The sequence below is a fragment of the Aythya fuligula genome, chromosome 7 (assembly GCF_009819795.1).
Source record: "Aythya fuligula isolate bAytFul2 chromosome 7, bAytFul2.pri, whole genome shotgun sequence".
Classification (NCBI taxonomy): domain Eukaryota; kingdom Metazoa; phylum Chordata; class Aves; order Anseriformes; family Anatidae; genus Aythya; species Aythya fuligula.
In genome coordinates, this window is record NC_045565.1 from 33,045,117 (window position 1) to 33,061,869 (window position 16,753).

General features: G+C 42.9%; 1 protein-coding gene across 4 annotated transcripts in view; it reads left to right on the forward strand.

Moving 5' to 3' along the window:
- TACC2 (transforming acidic coiled-coil containing protein 2) overlaps positions 1 to 13,770 on the forward strand; it is a 55,272-nt gene extending 41,502 nt beyond the window's left edge. For 3 of the 4 annotated variants that reach the window (XM_032190941.1, XM_032190942.1, XM_032190943.1), the window contains 6 exons: positions 585 to 661; positions 4,789 to 4,832; positions 10,328 to 10,488; positions 11,030 to 11,136; positions 12,177 to 12,297; positions 13,206 to 13,770. In XM_032190941.1, coding sequence (XP_032046832.1) covers positions 585 to 661; positions 4,789 to 4,832; positions 10,328 to 10,488; positions 11,030 to 11,136; positions 12,177 to 12,297; positions 13,206 to 13,271 — 576 coding nt within the window. In that variant the 3' untranslated portion in view covers positions 13,272 to 13,770. The remainder of the gene's footprint in view (positions 1 to 584; positions 662 to 4,788; positions 4,833 to 10,327; positions 10,489 to 11,029; positions 11,137 to 12,176; positions 12,298 to 13,205) is intronic. The other variant, XM_032190944.1, reaches the window with a different exon arrangement.
- Positions 13,771 to 16,753: the final 2,983 nt, after the last annotated feature.

Consider the following 16,753-nt stretch of genomic DNA (forward strand, 5'->3'; position numbering starts at 1 on the left):
ACACCAACAGGCACAGGGTGTCAACCACCTCTCTAGGGAAGCCCATTGCAGTGTCTAACTATTAGAAAAAATGGTGCAGTCTCGTGTTCTGAATTTTAGGATAAATTGCGTGAACAAAAGGAGCATGAAGGAATGCAGTCCTTTAAGTCTAAAATTTCATGGACAGTCAGCCTTAAATATGTATGCAGACGCTGTAGAGAACAAATCGTGAGACCGTGTTCCAAAGCCATGTACAAAAGTATTTCAGACCTGGCTTCAAATCAGACGTTGTATAGAGTGATACAGTATTTCTTGAAAAGTGCCCTTGTTATGATCAGGGATGAAACATGAGACAAGAACGTTGCATCTACTTCACTAAGTTAGTTTTTTGAAATGAGTATGATTTCACATCTGAACTTCTTAAATTGCATCTTAAAGTTTGTAAAAAAAAAAAATCATTGGGGATGCTTATATTTGAACCCATTATACACTTGAAAACTATACCTCTGTTAATTAGAATCGGATATAAATTCATACAGTGCACACTTATTTAATTTCTTCTTTAATGGATCACTTGTTTTTGCTTTTCTTTTGCTTTGTTAAAGATTGTGGCCAAGGAAAGAGAAGTATCTGAGTGGAAAGAGAAATATGAAGAAAGCAGAAGGGAAGTGATGGAAATGAGGTGGGTTATTAACTTGTCACTAACCACACTGACTGTCTCTGCTTTCAGGCTGTGGATAGTACACAGAGTACCATGACTGTATAATTCTTTTGGTTAGCTGAAATTGTTCAGGCATTTTTAACTGCAGACTCTAGATTGATCTTAAACTGGTATTTTGTCTTTGCCACGCATGGTGGACACCGTTGTTCAAGGTAGTCATTGAAGATTTATATGTTGCTAATCTCATTTACATCCTCAGAACACTGAGATAATGGGCCTTAATCTAATGTAATCTTAATGTAAGGAAAGAATTTTCTCCAGTTTGTGCTGCTTACCACACGTGTGAATTCTCACGTGGATTGCATTGTGGTGTTTCTCTTGCCTGACTGAACTAGTCTGCCTGCAGTGCTGGCAGAGATGTGCACATGCTAATTTAAAATTCACTTTCCGCAAATAGTTTTGGCAACAGAAAAGAGCATGTGAAAGTCTGAATATAGGTATGAGTAGTAGAGGCTGCCTTCAGGAGATTATTGTAAAAAGTTTCTTTAACATTAAAAAAACAAAATTCAACTGGCAGTAGAAAAACATTCCTTGGAAAGGAGCCACTCTGAGTGTTGACCTTCAAGAAAATTCAACGTGCTTTTCTTTGAACTGAGCTACACTTTTAATTATCACACACACTAAGCTTGATTTCAGTTAACCAGTGTTTGTCTTGGATTCTGCTGCTCCATTTGAGAGCTGACAGAAGGACCCTGAGCTTTTCAGGTCTTTCTAGTTATATCTGTAGTTCTAATGTATTTTATTTCTCCTTGCAAACCTGTCTCTGTTACATTAAATATTTGTATACTGGAACATAGCAGGTTTGACCTTCCTTCCCAGTCCAGGTCCCTGTCATTTGAAAAGGTGACAGCAAAGTCACTGTAGTGGACGAGGTGAAGGGTGTTGCCCAAAGACTTGTTTTTGCTTCCCATTTAGTCAGTTGAAAGTTTTAGCCATTTGGTGTGTGTTTTTTAACAGTGATAATGCCATAAGAGCAACATACGGATAAGTTTGAGCTGCTCATCAATCTGAATCTGAGAAAGTCATCAATTTTAAAAGAGACTTTGTAGATGTATTTTGTGGAGTCTAGAGGCTATTACTTTGTGCCATCAAACAGACAGGCACCATCCTCACCTTCCATGCCCTTAACTCATAAATGAAAGAGAACTGACAGATTATTTGATCATCCATCTTTCTGAGTAATAATTTCTGTGGTCAGCTCTGAAACTGACTTTTCTTCAAAATCACTTCTGTTCTTAGTGCCAACTTCTTCCCAAAGTTAAAAGCCCAGGTAGCTTAAAGCTAAGGCCAATGAACTGTATCAGGGGATGACCTGCACATGCAATTCCTGCTGGCATCCCAGAAAGCTGTACTTCTGTAGCAGAGGTAATAGGGGATTGTGGTGCAGAAGTCAACAAGCACTAGCAGGGATGCCAGGAGTCACACGTGGCAGATTTGAGTAGAGAAGTGCAGGGCTTGGAGCCAAAGCATCTTAAGAGAGGCGTCTGCAAAAGGCAAGGGCAGCCACTTGATTTCTTTGAGAGGAGACATCTCCCAGCACCCGCTGAGTTCTCTCACCTCCTGCTCTCTGCTTGGGAAAGGAACCAAAACCCTGGCGTAGCTCTTTCAGCGCATAATGAGGCAAAATGCAAGCAGTCAAGTCTAAGAAGCAACACTTGGAATAAAAAAAGAACACCCTAGCAACTGTGTAAAGAATGACTCAGAGTTTAGCACACGCTCCAGTGTGGTACTTTGTCTATTTTCTGGGAGCTGCCTGGGTGCACATGCCTGCCAGCTGCAAACAAGCACTGGCAGAGGTTGCTTATTCCTTAATGAAAGGAGAGCAGAGGTGATGCAGAGCAACTGACACACTGTAGATCTATAGCTTCGTGTTCCTCACGGGAGTTTGCTTCTGTGTTTATGTCTTCAATAAAATTTGATTAAAAAAAAGACACCTTATGTAAGCCAAATTTCTTACAGACACATCCCTGCCATACGTGGGGAGAAGGTCTGGCTGATACTGTCACAAAATGATGAAATGTGCATGTGTGCCCAAAGAAAGATTTCACTTGGAAGATTAGATGTTAAATCAGTCCATGTGTGGTAAATTAGATATGCAGTAATTAGATGTGACATAATTGTAAGCGAGGAATGAAGGGAAAGGCAGGGATTATGTGGCAGTGGAAGCACAAAAGCATCACTTGCTACAAAAGGAGGAGCAGTGCTCCCTTATGCAAGCCCTGCGTACTCTACCTGGAATATCCTGAGATCAGCTAGGTTTCCAGAAAAATGTCAGTTTGGAGGAAATTCCACTCCAGAGAACAGAGACAAGATGAGAATTATAATACTGTAATATTTGTCAAACAGATAACCAGTTGGGCCATACCCTAATCCAAGGGAACACCCAGAGGCAGGCCAGAAATACTTAAATATGGTCATTTGGAAGTCTAACTGATCAGTGTGGGAAGTCAAGCAGGTGACCTCGAGAGGTAGCCCTGGATTTCTGTGTTTTTATGACTCAGGAAATTGCAGAAATTCAATAGTAGACTGGAAGGCCTAAAATCCCAGAAGCGAAGCCCATGTGGCATCTCAAGGGAGGGCTAAGATGCACCATCACAAAGGAATGCTGTGGGCAGCATCCTTGGGTTCCCTTCCTTAATGTGGTCGTTCTTTAGGCTGCTTGACTGAAAAAGCCCCTTGACATGAATGTGGAACAAGCCCAGCTTTACCTCGCTTTCCAAACTGAATATTATTAGAATCACCGTGGCACTGCAGTACCCACATTTATTGAGCAGCTGCTGCATTATCAGTGAGGGTGGGTGATGCACAGAATGCGGTGCGTGCTTGAACTAGCCTAAGCTGCTGGAAGTAAGAAATAGATCATGTCCTTTCGCTTGGTTGCCAAATTCCATGGTGGAGGCCAGGCTGGGAGGTGTAGGGCTGTAACAGCATTTAATGCTGTATTCATTGCCTTCAGTCCTTGGCCCGTTTTTCTGGGATGATAAAACTTCCCAAAGATGGCCGATATTAAAAGGATATGACGTGGCTTTAAAATCCTTCCTGCTTACAGCAGGTTTTTGAGGTAGTCTTCTTCGGACGTGAAAGTGATCCCAGTGTCTGGGGTCTGCTTCTGATGCAGATTTCCCCCAGGCAGTCCTGGAATCGCTGCCTTTGGTTTTGGGGAGCTCCACAGCTCTCTCCTTTCCTTGCTGACTTCTGTCTTGGGATTTCCTGCATCCTTGCTGTAACCTCACCGACTGAGCTAAAATGGGACGCATGAATGCAAGCTAAGACTTGACAAAATATGTATTCGAATACCAGCGGGCTATTCTGCATATCCACTTCAGATGAAGTGTGCAGTAATTTTGTTTTTCATAGGCAGTCCTGTGTGGCTCACAAATCAAAGCGCTGATCAAGCTAGTCTCATTTTATTAGCTTTATTTGGCTCTGGAAGGGGATGGATCATCTTTCTAAATCACATTTAATCTGCTTATTTTGGCTAACCTCTTTTCAAGAAGGAAACTCAAAGCCTACCGTGAGTATGTAAAATAAAACAGTCTTAAAAGTAATATTTTACCCCCTCTGTTTCAAAAAACAGATTTGTGAAATAGGGCATGATGGAATTTGTGCTCCGTAAGTGAATGTTTTAGTCATTTTCTCCAAGTGCTAATGGATCGGTTCTTCACATTTAGAGAGGGAAGATTAGATTCATTTTGGATGAGGGCCAGCCGTACTCCTGTTAGGTTTACTTGCCTACCAGTGATAACTTTTCTTCGTGTTTACATTAAAATAAGCAAACAGAATAAAGAAGGGATGGAAGAAAGAAATCGATGCAATTTTGTTTGTTTAAATCAGGATTGGTGATGTACTTTGGGCATGTGTCAAATAACTGTTTCAAAGCAATTCCCTTTCCCTCCCTGTAAAGGAGCAATGTTTAAGCTGTCAGTTTTATTTGTTACGTAGGTAATAAAGAGCTTATGAAAGTGTGCTGTGGGATCTGTATCCTGTTTTTAATACCCTAGTTCAGTTATTGAGTAGCATTATTTTCTACGTAAGTATTAGCAATGATGATGTTTGCCAAAAGCTGTTTGTTTTTGTTCCTCTTACAGGAAAATTGTTTCAGAATACGAGAAGACGATTGCTCAGATGATAGGTAGGTATTTCTGCCGTGAAAAGATGCTATCCTGCACTCTGATTTTCTGAAGAGAGCACAGAAATGTTTGTCTGTAGGCTTCATTTTGATGCTAGCTACACTTGCTGATGCTGCTGGGAATTGGGATGCATCCGAGGACACCGGTGTGTGTTGCCGGGTTGTGATGAAAAGCCAGAGCTTCGTTTTACAGAAAGCAGGCCCCGAGGCAGTGCAGGTAGTACAGCAAGGTCAGGGCTTCTTGTTCTGCATCGAAGCAAACTGCCCCACAGGAAGCATGTTCAGACGCTTTGCCCAGCATTCACGGGTGTCTCAGAATGACCTAAAAACCCTTCAGTCATCTGCTCACAGCTGTCTGACAGGAGATACCAAACTTAGCTCTTGACCACAACGGGGATTATCTGTGGTAAGTGCATTGGTCCGACCAAAACCTAGATTAACTTCAATCCCAGCTGAGAGACTGAGTAGTCAATCCACCTCCCCAGTTACTTACTGACATAAAGGTTTCCTCTAAGATCTGCATTGTGGCAGAGTTTGCCTCACAATAATCAGAAAATATCTTTGTTATCAGAATGCCCCACGAGTTAAAAACTCAGTAGCGTTTCAAAACCCGCAGGACTCTTGCACTTCCTTGGCACAGGAGGCCTGGCCCCCAGGGTGCGATGTTAAAACCTCCTCAGCAGGTTTCCAAAGCTCTTTTCCTGCTCTCACTGAAGAAAGCACCAGTGCCTTGTGCTGTCCTGTATGGATTCAGCTCGAGAAGTGCCCAGGGCTGCACGGGGCCATGGGTTTTCCGTGGCCAAGTGCACGGGGATGAGCAGGAGAAGCAGTGGCTGATAAGAAGCAGCACCGTGCTCACCTGGGGTAAAGCACTGGGAAACATCATTAACAGCACGGGGAGCAGCCTGGCAGCTAATTGTGGGGTGAGACACAGGAGAAAGGCTCGTCTAGATGTGGATATCCACCAGCAGGGAGAGTTGTGAATCCAGCATATTCGCACCGGCTCTTAAAAAATCAACAGAAATTACTGCTCTAGCTCCCCTGGGAGAGCTGTCAGAGAGAGCACAGCATGCCAGGGACACAAAGGGCAAGTGTGTGTCTTGCAACAAAGGTTTTTTACACAGAAAGACTTCTGTCACAGCTATTGACTTATCATATGTATGTTGGTTTGTCCTTTGCAAATTGGCAGTCCCATGGCTGGTGTTGTGTGACCCCCAATTTTTGCGTTTCTTCTGTTTTTTTAGCACTAGGGGATGGGGAATAGTTCAGCTGTCAGCTGCTTTTGCTACTTTTCTTCATTTTGCAGCCCCTGGGAGACAGCCCAGCTTCCTATCATGTAAAGAGAATAAAGGGTCTAGAAATAAATATTTGTTTCCTTGCTTCACTCCCTAGTGTTGTGCCTCCAATGCCTTTTGTATGTAAACCTGAATGAATTTGCCTGCTTTCTGGCATAATGTCTGTCGTTCTCATCATGCAAGCGTTAAAATAGGAGTGACCAAAGTATGCCAAGAATTTGATTCCCTTTGCTGTGCACTTAATGTACTCTGGTATTTTGTGTGCAATCATGGAAATGTACCAAACGTGGCAAAGAATCAGGGTCGCAGTCCCCAAAATGTAATTTCATTCTGCTTTCTAACACTGGAGAAATTGTGTCCTGTTCCATGTGTTCTGCTGCTGCAAAGTGATTGTTTTTTTCAGCACTGCAGAGTTTCATCTGAGTGTTTTCAGCATGTAGGCAGAAAAACCCTGTCCTGTATCTGCCCTGTGCATAGCTCCCCAGGAACAGCGCAGGGAGCTCTGCAGCTTCACCTGGCCGCTCGTATGGACAAACACAGGGCCTGCCTTTTTTTCCCAAGCACATGCATGTAGTTTTAACAGAATTTTCTTTCTGATTTCAATTTTTTCTCTAAAAAGGGGATTAAAAAAAAAACAAACAACAAACAAATCAAGTTTTGGGTTTGTAGTGCAATGAGAAGGTACAAAATAGGGATCCGAAGATAAAGGCACAGCCATGGCATACATAGTGCATGCTACAATTGTCAATTCTTCTTATTTAAAGAAATCAGGAATATTTAAAGCTTTGTACCTTTGAACACTGAGGAAATAGCCAACTTTAAACCTCTAATTCCGAGGATGTCAGAGTCTTTCCAATGATCTACAGCAAGTTTTTAAGCGCTGTGGCTGAGAATGATGTAATTTGCTGTCCATTGTTCAAAAGAGCCGAAAGAAGAGTGGCACAGAAAGCATGTGTTAATTGGAGCAATATGCAAATTCTGCAGCGTAGTAAATACGAGGCTTCTTCTCACTGCATTTCATGTAAATTTTTGATCTAATTAGCCCACTTTCTCCTGACATTTGTGCAAATTACTGTCCTTCTGATAACCGAATTTACTCACCCAAGGCAGATGAGTGTCTGCGGGCTATTTGCATGTCTCCCTGCTAACACAGACCGTGCTTTCCAACAGAAGCAGTGCCCCTGCTCTTTCTGTTTATGATTTAACCCTTCAGAGCTATTTATACAGGGGCACTGCAAGTGAAACCAGTGTCACAAATCCCTCTAATGACTATTTGGTGTGGCTGTTGGATCCTACTCAGCCTTTCACAGGTTGTCTTGTAGGATGAACACAAACTATTGGTGTTACTGATACAGGGTGGTGGATGTGGTTGCATACAAAGGCACTGAAGCACACACTGCAAACAGTACCTGCCCTTGATTTTAGGGGCTGTCACAGGTCTCATATTTGCTGTTGTGTACACACAGAGCCCAGCATTACCCGACACAGTTAGCTTCGTGCCACGTGCTGCACAGCAGAGCTTGAAGCTGCCGGTGTACAGATCCCTTTTGGTGTCTCTTTGCATAACTTTTTTCCGGTGCTTTAAGCCTTTTTCCTTTTATTCTCACACTTGCTCAGCCCCTGACACACTCCCCTCCCCGTTGGGAATGGGGACAAAAAAGAAGGGCCTTGCTCGGGGCTTTGTGGGCTGGCTGCTGCTTGTGCTGCTCGTGCTGCGTGGTGCTGAGGCCTGCAGCTCACCCTGGGCTCCGGCACACACACCGTGGTCACCCACAGCCCCCTCCCGAAATCCCTCTTGTGGTTTTACCTTGTATGGTTGGATTTGTAACGTCGGGCTTTTTTTCTGTTCAGAATGTATCCGTGTACTTGTAAGTGTAAAGCCATAATGAAACGCTCATTATGAAAACCGAAGAGATGTTTTGCTGTGTGCATTACAGGATGTTGCATTACTTATTTGCTGCTTTTCCTAACAATTCCTGATTTTTCTATTTTGCTTCCGTTTTTGTTGCTTCTTGCTATTTGCTTGCAAAAACAAACAGGCAAGCCTGGTAAGTAAAGCTTTTCACCAACTTTCACACCAGCATTCTGCATTTTTTGTTTTCTTTGCCTTTTGTTCTCTGTTTGCTGCATTCCCATTCAGTGGTGGAACACTGGGCTGAGCCTCAGAGCGGGTCCTGTGGTGGTGGTCTCCTCCTGCCAGTCTTGATGGTGTTATCCCTGAGCATCCTAGTGGCGGTGGGGAGCCGTGGGCAGTGTGTTTTGCAGAGGTGGAAGCCATTTAATTAAAATATTTTAATCAGATAACTTCATGAACTGCTTTTGAAATCATTTAGAGGCAAGCATCTGTAGCTGCTTAGCTAAGATTTGGCTGGCAGGCTGCACCTCTCTTCAGGTGACCGTGCCTCCTTGCTCCACCGGTAGAAATGCCTCGTCTTCAGCTCCCTCCCCAGTCTCTGGGCCAGGAGAGGAGAAAGTGAACGTCTGGCACCAGTTGCCCCCGTTCGTGTGTGCTGGGACAGCCGGGCTGGGGGTGTTTGAAGGAGCTGGTCCAGCTGAAGGGAGAGCAGGGGTCTGGGATGTGCTGGGAGGAAAAGAAGCTCCCTAGTTATGAGGGGTGAGGCTTGGGTCACCAGCTTTCTGACTTGTCCTTAAAACAAGACAAAGATGCTAAAATACGGCAGTAAACAAAAAGTAAAGGCAGATTTTATTATCATCATTTAGCATTGTTGCCTTAAATGCATTTAAGTACTTCAGTGATGGTGCAGATGGCTGCTTTCTTCTGCACGGAGCTGTGATGGGCGAGTTTTTGTCAAAGAGCCAGGCAGCAGCTGGGGCCTGAGCTGGGCAGTAGGAAATGTCCAGCGGGCCTAAACGAGTCTGCTGCTGGAGCACAAGGTGACAACGTGCCAGATTTCAGGAAAATAAATAAGGAATGAGAAATCAAGGGGTTTCTCCTTTTATTTGGGATTACAAATGACCACAGTGTGTCTTTGAGAAGTCAGAATGCAGAAGAGTGCATGGGGAAGTTTGTTTCTTTCCGATGCAATATTGAAAGTTAGCAGACTGATAAAATCGTGGTATTGCTACAGCCGTGCTGCAAACTCAATGCAGTATGAATTGTGGCACTTCAGAGCCGACTGACACCATGAAATGCTGATTTCAGGTGAAGGCGTCTGTCTGAGTCAAAACCTAAACTCTTGGCAGAATGTTTCTAAGTACAGGAGGCTTAAATGAGAAGTTGTCGAGTCCAAACTGCCTTGTGCTTTTAGCTGGGAGAACTTCTTTTATTTCAATTTCTGTCAGAGGGGAAAGTAAACACAGTACTAGAAAACAAAGTAGTATAAAGGTGCTGATTTTTGTGGGTTTGCCTTTATTGCAGTGTCATTCAAAGCAGCCCTTAAAGCATGGACACAGCAATCGTGTTTTATGATATGAAGCAAGCAGTAAAGCATCTTACAAGGCAGTGCCAGACTTTTCCTTCTAATGCTCTAACGGTGCTCTGGTTTATCACTAGGTCAATACCTTTGAAAAATGGCATCTTCCCTACAGATTTGGGTTCCTGTTTTCCACCCTCCCTTAGTTATATGCAGGAGAAGCTTAGGAGATGTTTTCTGCAAACCAGAATTTGAGAAGCCTGTCCAGTACTAGATTTCCTTGCCTGCAGAGCCCCTGAGAATGGGAGTTTGCAAAGCAGTGTTTTTGGGAAGGGGAGTTTGCAAAGCAGTGTTTTTCCAGGGGCAGAATTTGAGCTGGGTTACATTAAGCAAAGTTCCGTGCTTGATTTAATTCCATGTATGGGATTGGAGAAGATGGTGCGAGATAACAAGCACATATCAGCAGGAGCAAAGAACTCGCTGCCAGCACTAGCAATATGCAGAAATGTATTTCCTTCAGCTAGTGCCTCGTCAGGCAAAAAGGGAATCCCGTGCTGCCTTCCTGGGAACAGCTGAGTTCAAAGTGAAATAAAGCATCAGTTAGATGATTTCACATTTTTCTCTAGTATCAAAATATTTAAGCATCACTGTATTTAGCAAACTATTTCCAAAACAGGATTGTGTCTCTGTGTAAAAATTATTTTTCTGGATCTTCCACAAAGTTAGTAACATACATTAAAGAGCACACAGCACAGTAGAAGCTATAGATGACAGTGAAATCGGAGTCCTTACTGATTGCTTTTTTCTCCTCCCATCTTCCTTCTAACAGAGGATGAACAGAGAGAGAAATCTGTCTCCCATCATACTGTTCAGCAGCTGATAGTGGAGAAGGAGCAAGCTTTGGCAGATCTGAACTCGGTGGAGAAATCACTGGCAGATCTTTTCAGGAGATACGAAAAAATGAAAGAAGTATTGGAGGGGTTTCGAAAGGTGAGTCACCTTCAAGTTCCTTCCTTTTAAGAGGCAAACTAGCAGGTTCTCGCATGGTGGTAAACCAAAGCTGCTTAACAGCCTGCACATCTTAGTTTCCACTCGTGAGTCTGATTTACTCCATCAGCCTGCGGTGTGTGGTAGGGAGAGCAAGAATGCTCGGTTGTGCTTTCTTTTTCTAACAGCTCTGAGAAGATAAAGATTTTGCACAAGAGTAGCTTGTTCCCATTTTGTGTTCCCATACTGCAGTTTCAATAAATGTCACATCACTGTGGAATTGTAGCACGTATCAGGGCTGGCTTGTGGACTGAGAGTTTTGGTAAATCTAACATGTGAATTCTGGTCAGTCCTCAGACAAAGGATTCCAGCCAGAATCAAATGCAAACAAAAGCATTGCAAAGCTTTTTGCAGTGTGTAGTATTGCTTTGGATGGCCTCTGTGTGGGGGTGTCCATGTTAGACAGCATCCCCTAAATATATGACTGTGCCTGTCATACACTTCAGTCTCCTGGGTTAAATTTAATGTGATGTTTTCATTTAAGAATGAAGAAGTATTAAAGAAATGCGCGCAGGAGTATTTATCCCGAGTAAAGAAAGAAGAACAGAGGTATCAAGCACTCAAAATCCATGCTGAGGAAAAACTGGACAGGTAATTGATTGCACGCCTCTCTTTTCAGGAGTTCCAGCTGCAGGAAGATCCCTGTGGCTGGACCTTTGTCCCAAAACTGTTCCTTTATTATGCAAGCCTAGGCTGCTCTGTGATGGAGGGTCTAATGAAATGCCACGCTGAGCATTTCTGAAATGTGCTGGTGACCATAGCTAAAGAAAGAATGATTTTCATACTGAAAGGGTCCTCCAAGAGGAGGCCACATAGAGCACCTTAAAATTCTACCTTTATCAAATGTCTTCATGTTTCTTTAACGTATTTTGCAGGGAAGATCAAGAAAGAAGCCGTTAGCTAGGTTTGTGCAGCTGTGGAGGGCTGTGCTCAGATATTTACACCTGCAGCTAGTGTTCATGTCCCAGGGGTTTGCTGTGGCCCCTGTGCTGTGTTATTGCCCTTATGTCCATCAGCAGAACAGAACGTGTAAGTGCTATTCAGCTGCTTCAGTGCAAGCCTCCCTCTGTTCGTATTGGATCCCTGCTCTAAGCTGGATCAGCACTTGGGAGGGGGATAAGGAGTTGCACAAAAGATGGAGCCAGATCTGTGTGGACAGTGACTCCATAAGCCACCAGTGAGGAGTGAACATCTGGTTGTGGCTCCAGGCAGGCAGGTCCGGTTGTTATTTCTGTTATCATCGTTAATGCTTCCATGTAATGACCAAGTAATCATTGCTGGGAATTACATCCAGGGCTCATATCACAGTCCTCTAGACCCAAGAGTCTGTGAGAACTGGAGATCAGATTGAGAACCTTCCATACAACACCGCCAGCTAAGTATTACCTTTGATGCCAGCACAAGTCTGAGAGAAGTAGGGAGGGACCAGACATTTAGAAAGGACTTTACAACCTCTGCTGAGCAAGGTTTTTTGAGTCATCAGAAGTCTCTAGGGACAAGTCTCAGGCTGCTTTCAAAGGTCCAGAGAAAGCCCTGCCTTCCAACACCCTCTTAACTTGTAGTCCATCTTTGGGTACCTTCTGTCCCCTTCTGCAGACAACCTGACGTGACAAAAATCTGTGTTTTTCTAGAGCCAATGCTGAAATTGCACAAGTGAGAGGCAAGGCTCAGCAAGAGCAAGCAGCGTATCAGGCCAGCCTTCGTAAAGAGCAGCTGAAAGTGGATGCATTGGAAAGAACACTGGAACAAAAGGTGAGCAGCAGCTCAGCTCTTTTCACACCAAGTCAGGGGTATGGTCATGGCACAACCTTTTCCCCAGAGTGGCTGCATCCAGCTCTCCTCTGGAGCTCAGACCACGGCAAAAGGCTGCCCAAGGGCCCGTCTTGCTCCTCGTGCCCAGCAGCTCTTTGCTCTGGGGACGCACCCTGCAAAATCTGCTGCGTGCCCCAGGCAGTTTGGGCAGATGGCCCCATCTGCCAGGCTGTTTTCTCAGCCACTGGCCAGCCTCGGGGGCTGATTCAGGCGCAGTGAAAGCTCAGCGTGCACCTGTGTACCAAGGAGAGCCTTTTGTTTGCTTTGCTTTGGGGATTTGAGGTCTTCCTTGGTTTAGTTCTTTCATTTTTTTTGTTTGTTTTTAATTTTAGCTGTAATTCCAACGCTAGCTGAAATGGCAGTAGCTGCTGTATAGACATAATGGTCAGACACGGGTCTGTACAACTCAGAGCAAAAGTGATGTGTAAATCCCTATTTATATCTCGTGTCCTCTAGCTTAGCAAAGGAGCTTACCTCCAGTATAACACAGAGGTCCTTGCTTAGAGCCTCCAGAAAACAGAACAAAAATAGTGCTATGAAGAGCAGCCTAGAAACAAATTCACACTACGTGGTATCATCCCACACTAGGAACAGCTGCTGTAAAGCCACGTGCTTCAGTGCCAAATTGTATTTATTGAAGTAGGAGGAGCTCTGTCTGGAAACAAGCATATTGTTTGAATATATTATATGTAGCTCTACTATGTACACATATATTTTATATATTCTCTTCTCAATATTGGAGAAAATCTATTTCCTCCACACTTCTCCCAAGGGTTGAATATTTTTTTTTAGATACTCATCTTAATGCAACAATATTTTTCATAACATTTAATATTTTTGTTTTCCAGAATAAAGAGATAGAAGAATTAACAAAGATTTGTGATGAACTGATTGCCAAAATGGGGAAAAGCTAACTTTTAACCAAATTTCTGGACTTCGATACTGAGTGCAATATGACCATTGGCACACTGATGTCCATACATTTACATGGACAGGTTATATTTTCACTTTTTCGTATGCACTACTGTATTTTCTTTCTAAATAAAGTTGATTTAATTGTATGCAGTACTAAGATGACTATCAGAATTTCTTGCTATTGTTTGCATTTTCATAGTATAATTCATAGCAAGTTGATCTCAAAGTTCCTGTATCAGGGAGATTGTCAAGTTCTCTAAGAAATTACAAATTGCTGATCCTAGCCTTCCCTTTGTACATGAGTTCCCATGTTGGATGTCTTTTGGATTTAATATAAACATGTATTACTTGCATGGGGACTCTTGCCTTAAGGAGTGTAAACTTTATCTGCATTTGCTGATTTGTAAAATAAAATTAAAAATGAAAAAAAAAAATTAAAATGCATGTCACTTAAATGAAATTCTCTATTGTAAATAAATTTTTTCGTTGAAACTTGAAGTGGCTTCATTTTATTTCACTTGCTTACTACGTGTGCAGCTCCAGATACAGCACCCCTTGTTATGGGAGTCCTTCATAGGGAGCACTTGAGGTGTCCCTGCCCGGGAATGGTACCTGGAGCACCCCGGGGGACTGCTTGCAAGGTTATACTGCCTGTGTGCACCTAGCTGTATGCCTAGGTCTATATCTCTATATTTTGTACTTTCTGTAAAAATATATGCTAGATTTGGACCATCCAAGTCTCAAGCAGGCTTAATCCTACAAAACGTCTAATACTCTGACCCTGATCCTGCAGATCACACAGGCAAATGGAACGAGACTGCGTGCATGGGCTGGTGCTGTGACATGAGATGATGGGTTGGTGGGTTTTCAGCATTTCTGTCACTGCTTGGTGAATGCATTTTCTGCTTCCTGCTTCTGGTAGAATTTGCCTGCAGGGTTTGCGGAGGTGAAGTCCGTGTGATTAGAAGTCCAACCAGAATAAGCTCGATAAGTAGCATTCTTGCACACCTCTTTATCCTATAAGACAGCGTCTGCGGAGGATTAGGTATGTAAGATAAGCATTAAGGCTTTAATAGCAAACAAACTGCTTTCTTTGCCTAATGGTACGTCTCCTGTATCTCCATGATGCGGACAGTCTTCAGCCTGGTTCTCGTCAGCTCCCTTCTTATAATAAAAAGTAAGTCAACTCTTCTTTCCTTTTTAGTTTATTTTTATTTCCTACTTTAGGAATGGCTCAGCCCCTTTGCTTCTCTGGGCTTTTCTTCTAGGATTCTTAGTTTTCAGAGCATTTTGTGTACGTGCTTAGCAGCACAGAATTTCACTTCTGCTGTGTAATGTGAAACTAAATACGTGTGCAAACAAATGTAAATGCACATGTCCCTGCGGACAGGAAGCGCCTTCTGCTCTGCAAGTTTTAGGTATGGTATTTAAATGTGTTTCAAATTCATGCTTGCCTTTGGACATACTATGTACTTTGAATCGAGGATAAACTTTGGGTATAAGGAGAATTAAGTTGTGGTTGTCATATTTAAACAAAAGCAAAATTAATAAGGTAAGCTATTGTGCGTTCCAGCTGAATTGGTGCTTCAGGAGATAATTAAATATGGGTCATAGTCAGATTTTAGGTGTTTACAGTGTAGTTTTTCATGGTGTTGTGGACCAAAGACCATGATGGAGGGGAGAAAAACATGATACTCCTGCTTGTTACAGTGGGCTCTTCTCTAAAAATGTTACAAGAAGGTGTGGGTGCAATTATAGACCAGATATTCTTGGATTATGCGAAGTGCAAATTTAACAATCAAATAACATAAGGCTAATTTAGTTTTATCTTCAAAGTCTTTATTTGGACCTCATTAAAAAAGAAAAATTGATAAGACTTGCAAAAATCTTTAGACTTTTTAAAAACTTTTTGGCAATATTTGCATGTGGTTCAAAACAAAACTAGACTGCGTAGATGATATTTCAAAACTTTTTTTTTTGTAAACTCTAGATGCTACTGTTACACAAGGTCTTTTCTTCCTGATGGCAGGTGAAGCACTGCAGTGTTACACCTGTGTAGGTTCTAGCGATGAAGACTGCAACAGACAAGGAACACAGCAATGTCCGGGGCACTCAGATGCGTGCGCGGTCATTAGAGGACAAGCAAGTAAGTAGTCACTGGCAGTTCACTCGTCAAATTTTTAATAAATAACCTAATGGTGTTAGAAGAGTATAGCCAGCTAAAAACAAGAATAATTTTTTTTTTTTCTCAAAATAAACCCAATTTATAAATCTTTGTTTTATTGGTTTAGCAGCGGTCTACTATAAAACCTTGCTGAGTATGCTTTGTCAGTATGCTGTGATGCTGAGCCATACCCCACTGTGTGTAATAGCTATAAAAGAGCATTTAAAGTATTACCTACGTCTTTCTTAAATCTTACCTTTTAAGTTCAGTGACTTTCTTGGAAGTTGGGAAAGAAAAGAGCCCAATGAGGCACTGCACTTTGATGCTCTGAGATATTTAAGGTGCATCGGTTGACCCTAAGAAAAATTTACAATTATTTAGCTTAAGTGGGAGCTTCTAGTGTGCGATAATGGTACTCATTTACTGGTAAAGAACGGCCAAACTGGTGTGGTTCCTCACTACTGGATGGCCAGATCCATGCTGGGGAGATGCAGACGGGCTGGTGCAGGTGAGCGTGCTGCTCTTTGGCTCCTTGTGGCTCTGTTGCAGGCGGCGTTATGAAGTCCTGCTCGTTCAGCTCCTTCTGCGAGCGGGCAAAGAGGGACGGATCCAGAGCACCCGGAGTGAGCGTCCAGTGCTGCTACTCCAACAACTGCAACGCAAAAAGCCTGGGCTCCAGAGTCAGCACCTCCTCGAGCTACTTCTCTCTGCTCCTCCTGTGCTTGTGCTGGCACCCCTTGCTGAAGCTGACATGAGGGGGAAGAACAAGGTCCTGAAGCAACAAGTCTGCCTTTTTAGAGAAGGGTGATTGTACTTTCTAAATCATGTTACTCCGCGTACTCTGTAGGAAAAAAGCAGTAGGCACAACTGACAGATGATAAGATAAAAAATTGTCGCATCTGTTAATAATGCCCTGACCTATATGTAAGCAACACCACCCTCTTCTCATTTATCCTGAGGGGCTGCCCGTGATAATACGTAACATTTTCCCACAATGTAGGCAGTATGTACAAAGAGGAGGAGAAATCTTAGCTGCAAAGAGCAGCCTTGTAGCAAGGTAAAGGATCAGTGTGTTCTGGATGCTGTTTGTTGTTGACATACATTCAAAAACAAGCTGAAATTTTCAGGCACAGAGTGACTGAAAATTCTAGCTAGCTCGGTAGTTTTTCAGAGAAAATCTGCAAACTGACCAAAAACTGATAACCTGAAATAAGAATATTCATACAAACTGGTAAGAGAAGGCTATTAAGAGACAAATGTTTGGAAATACGTTATATTATGTATATTTCCTGGGATGAAAGAACTTTTCCAGCCTGC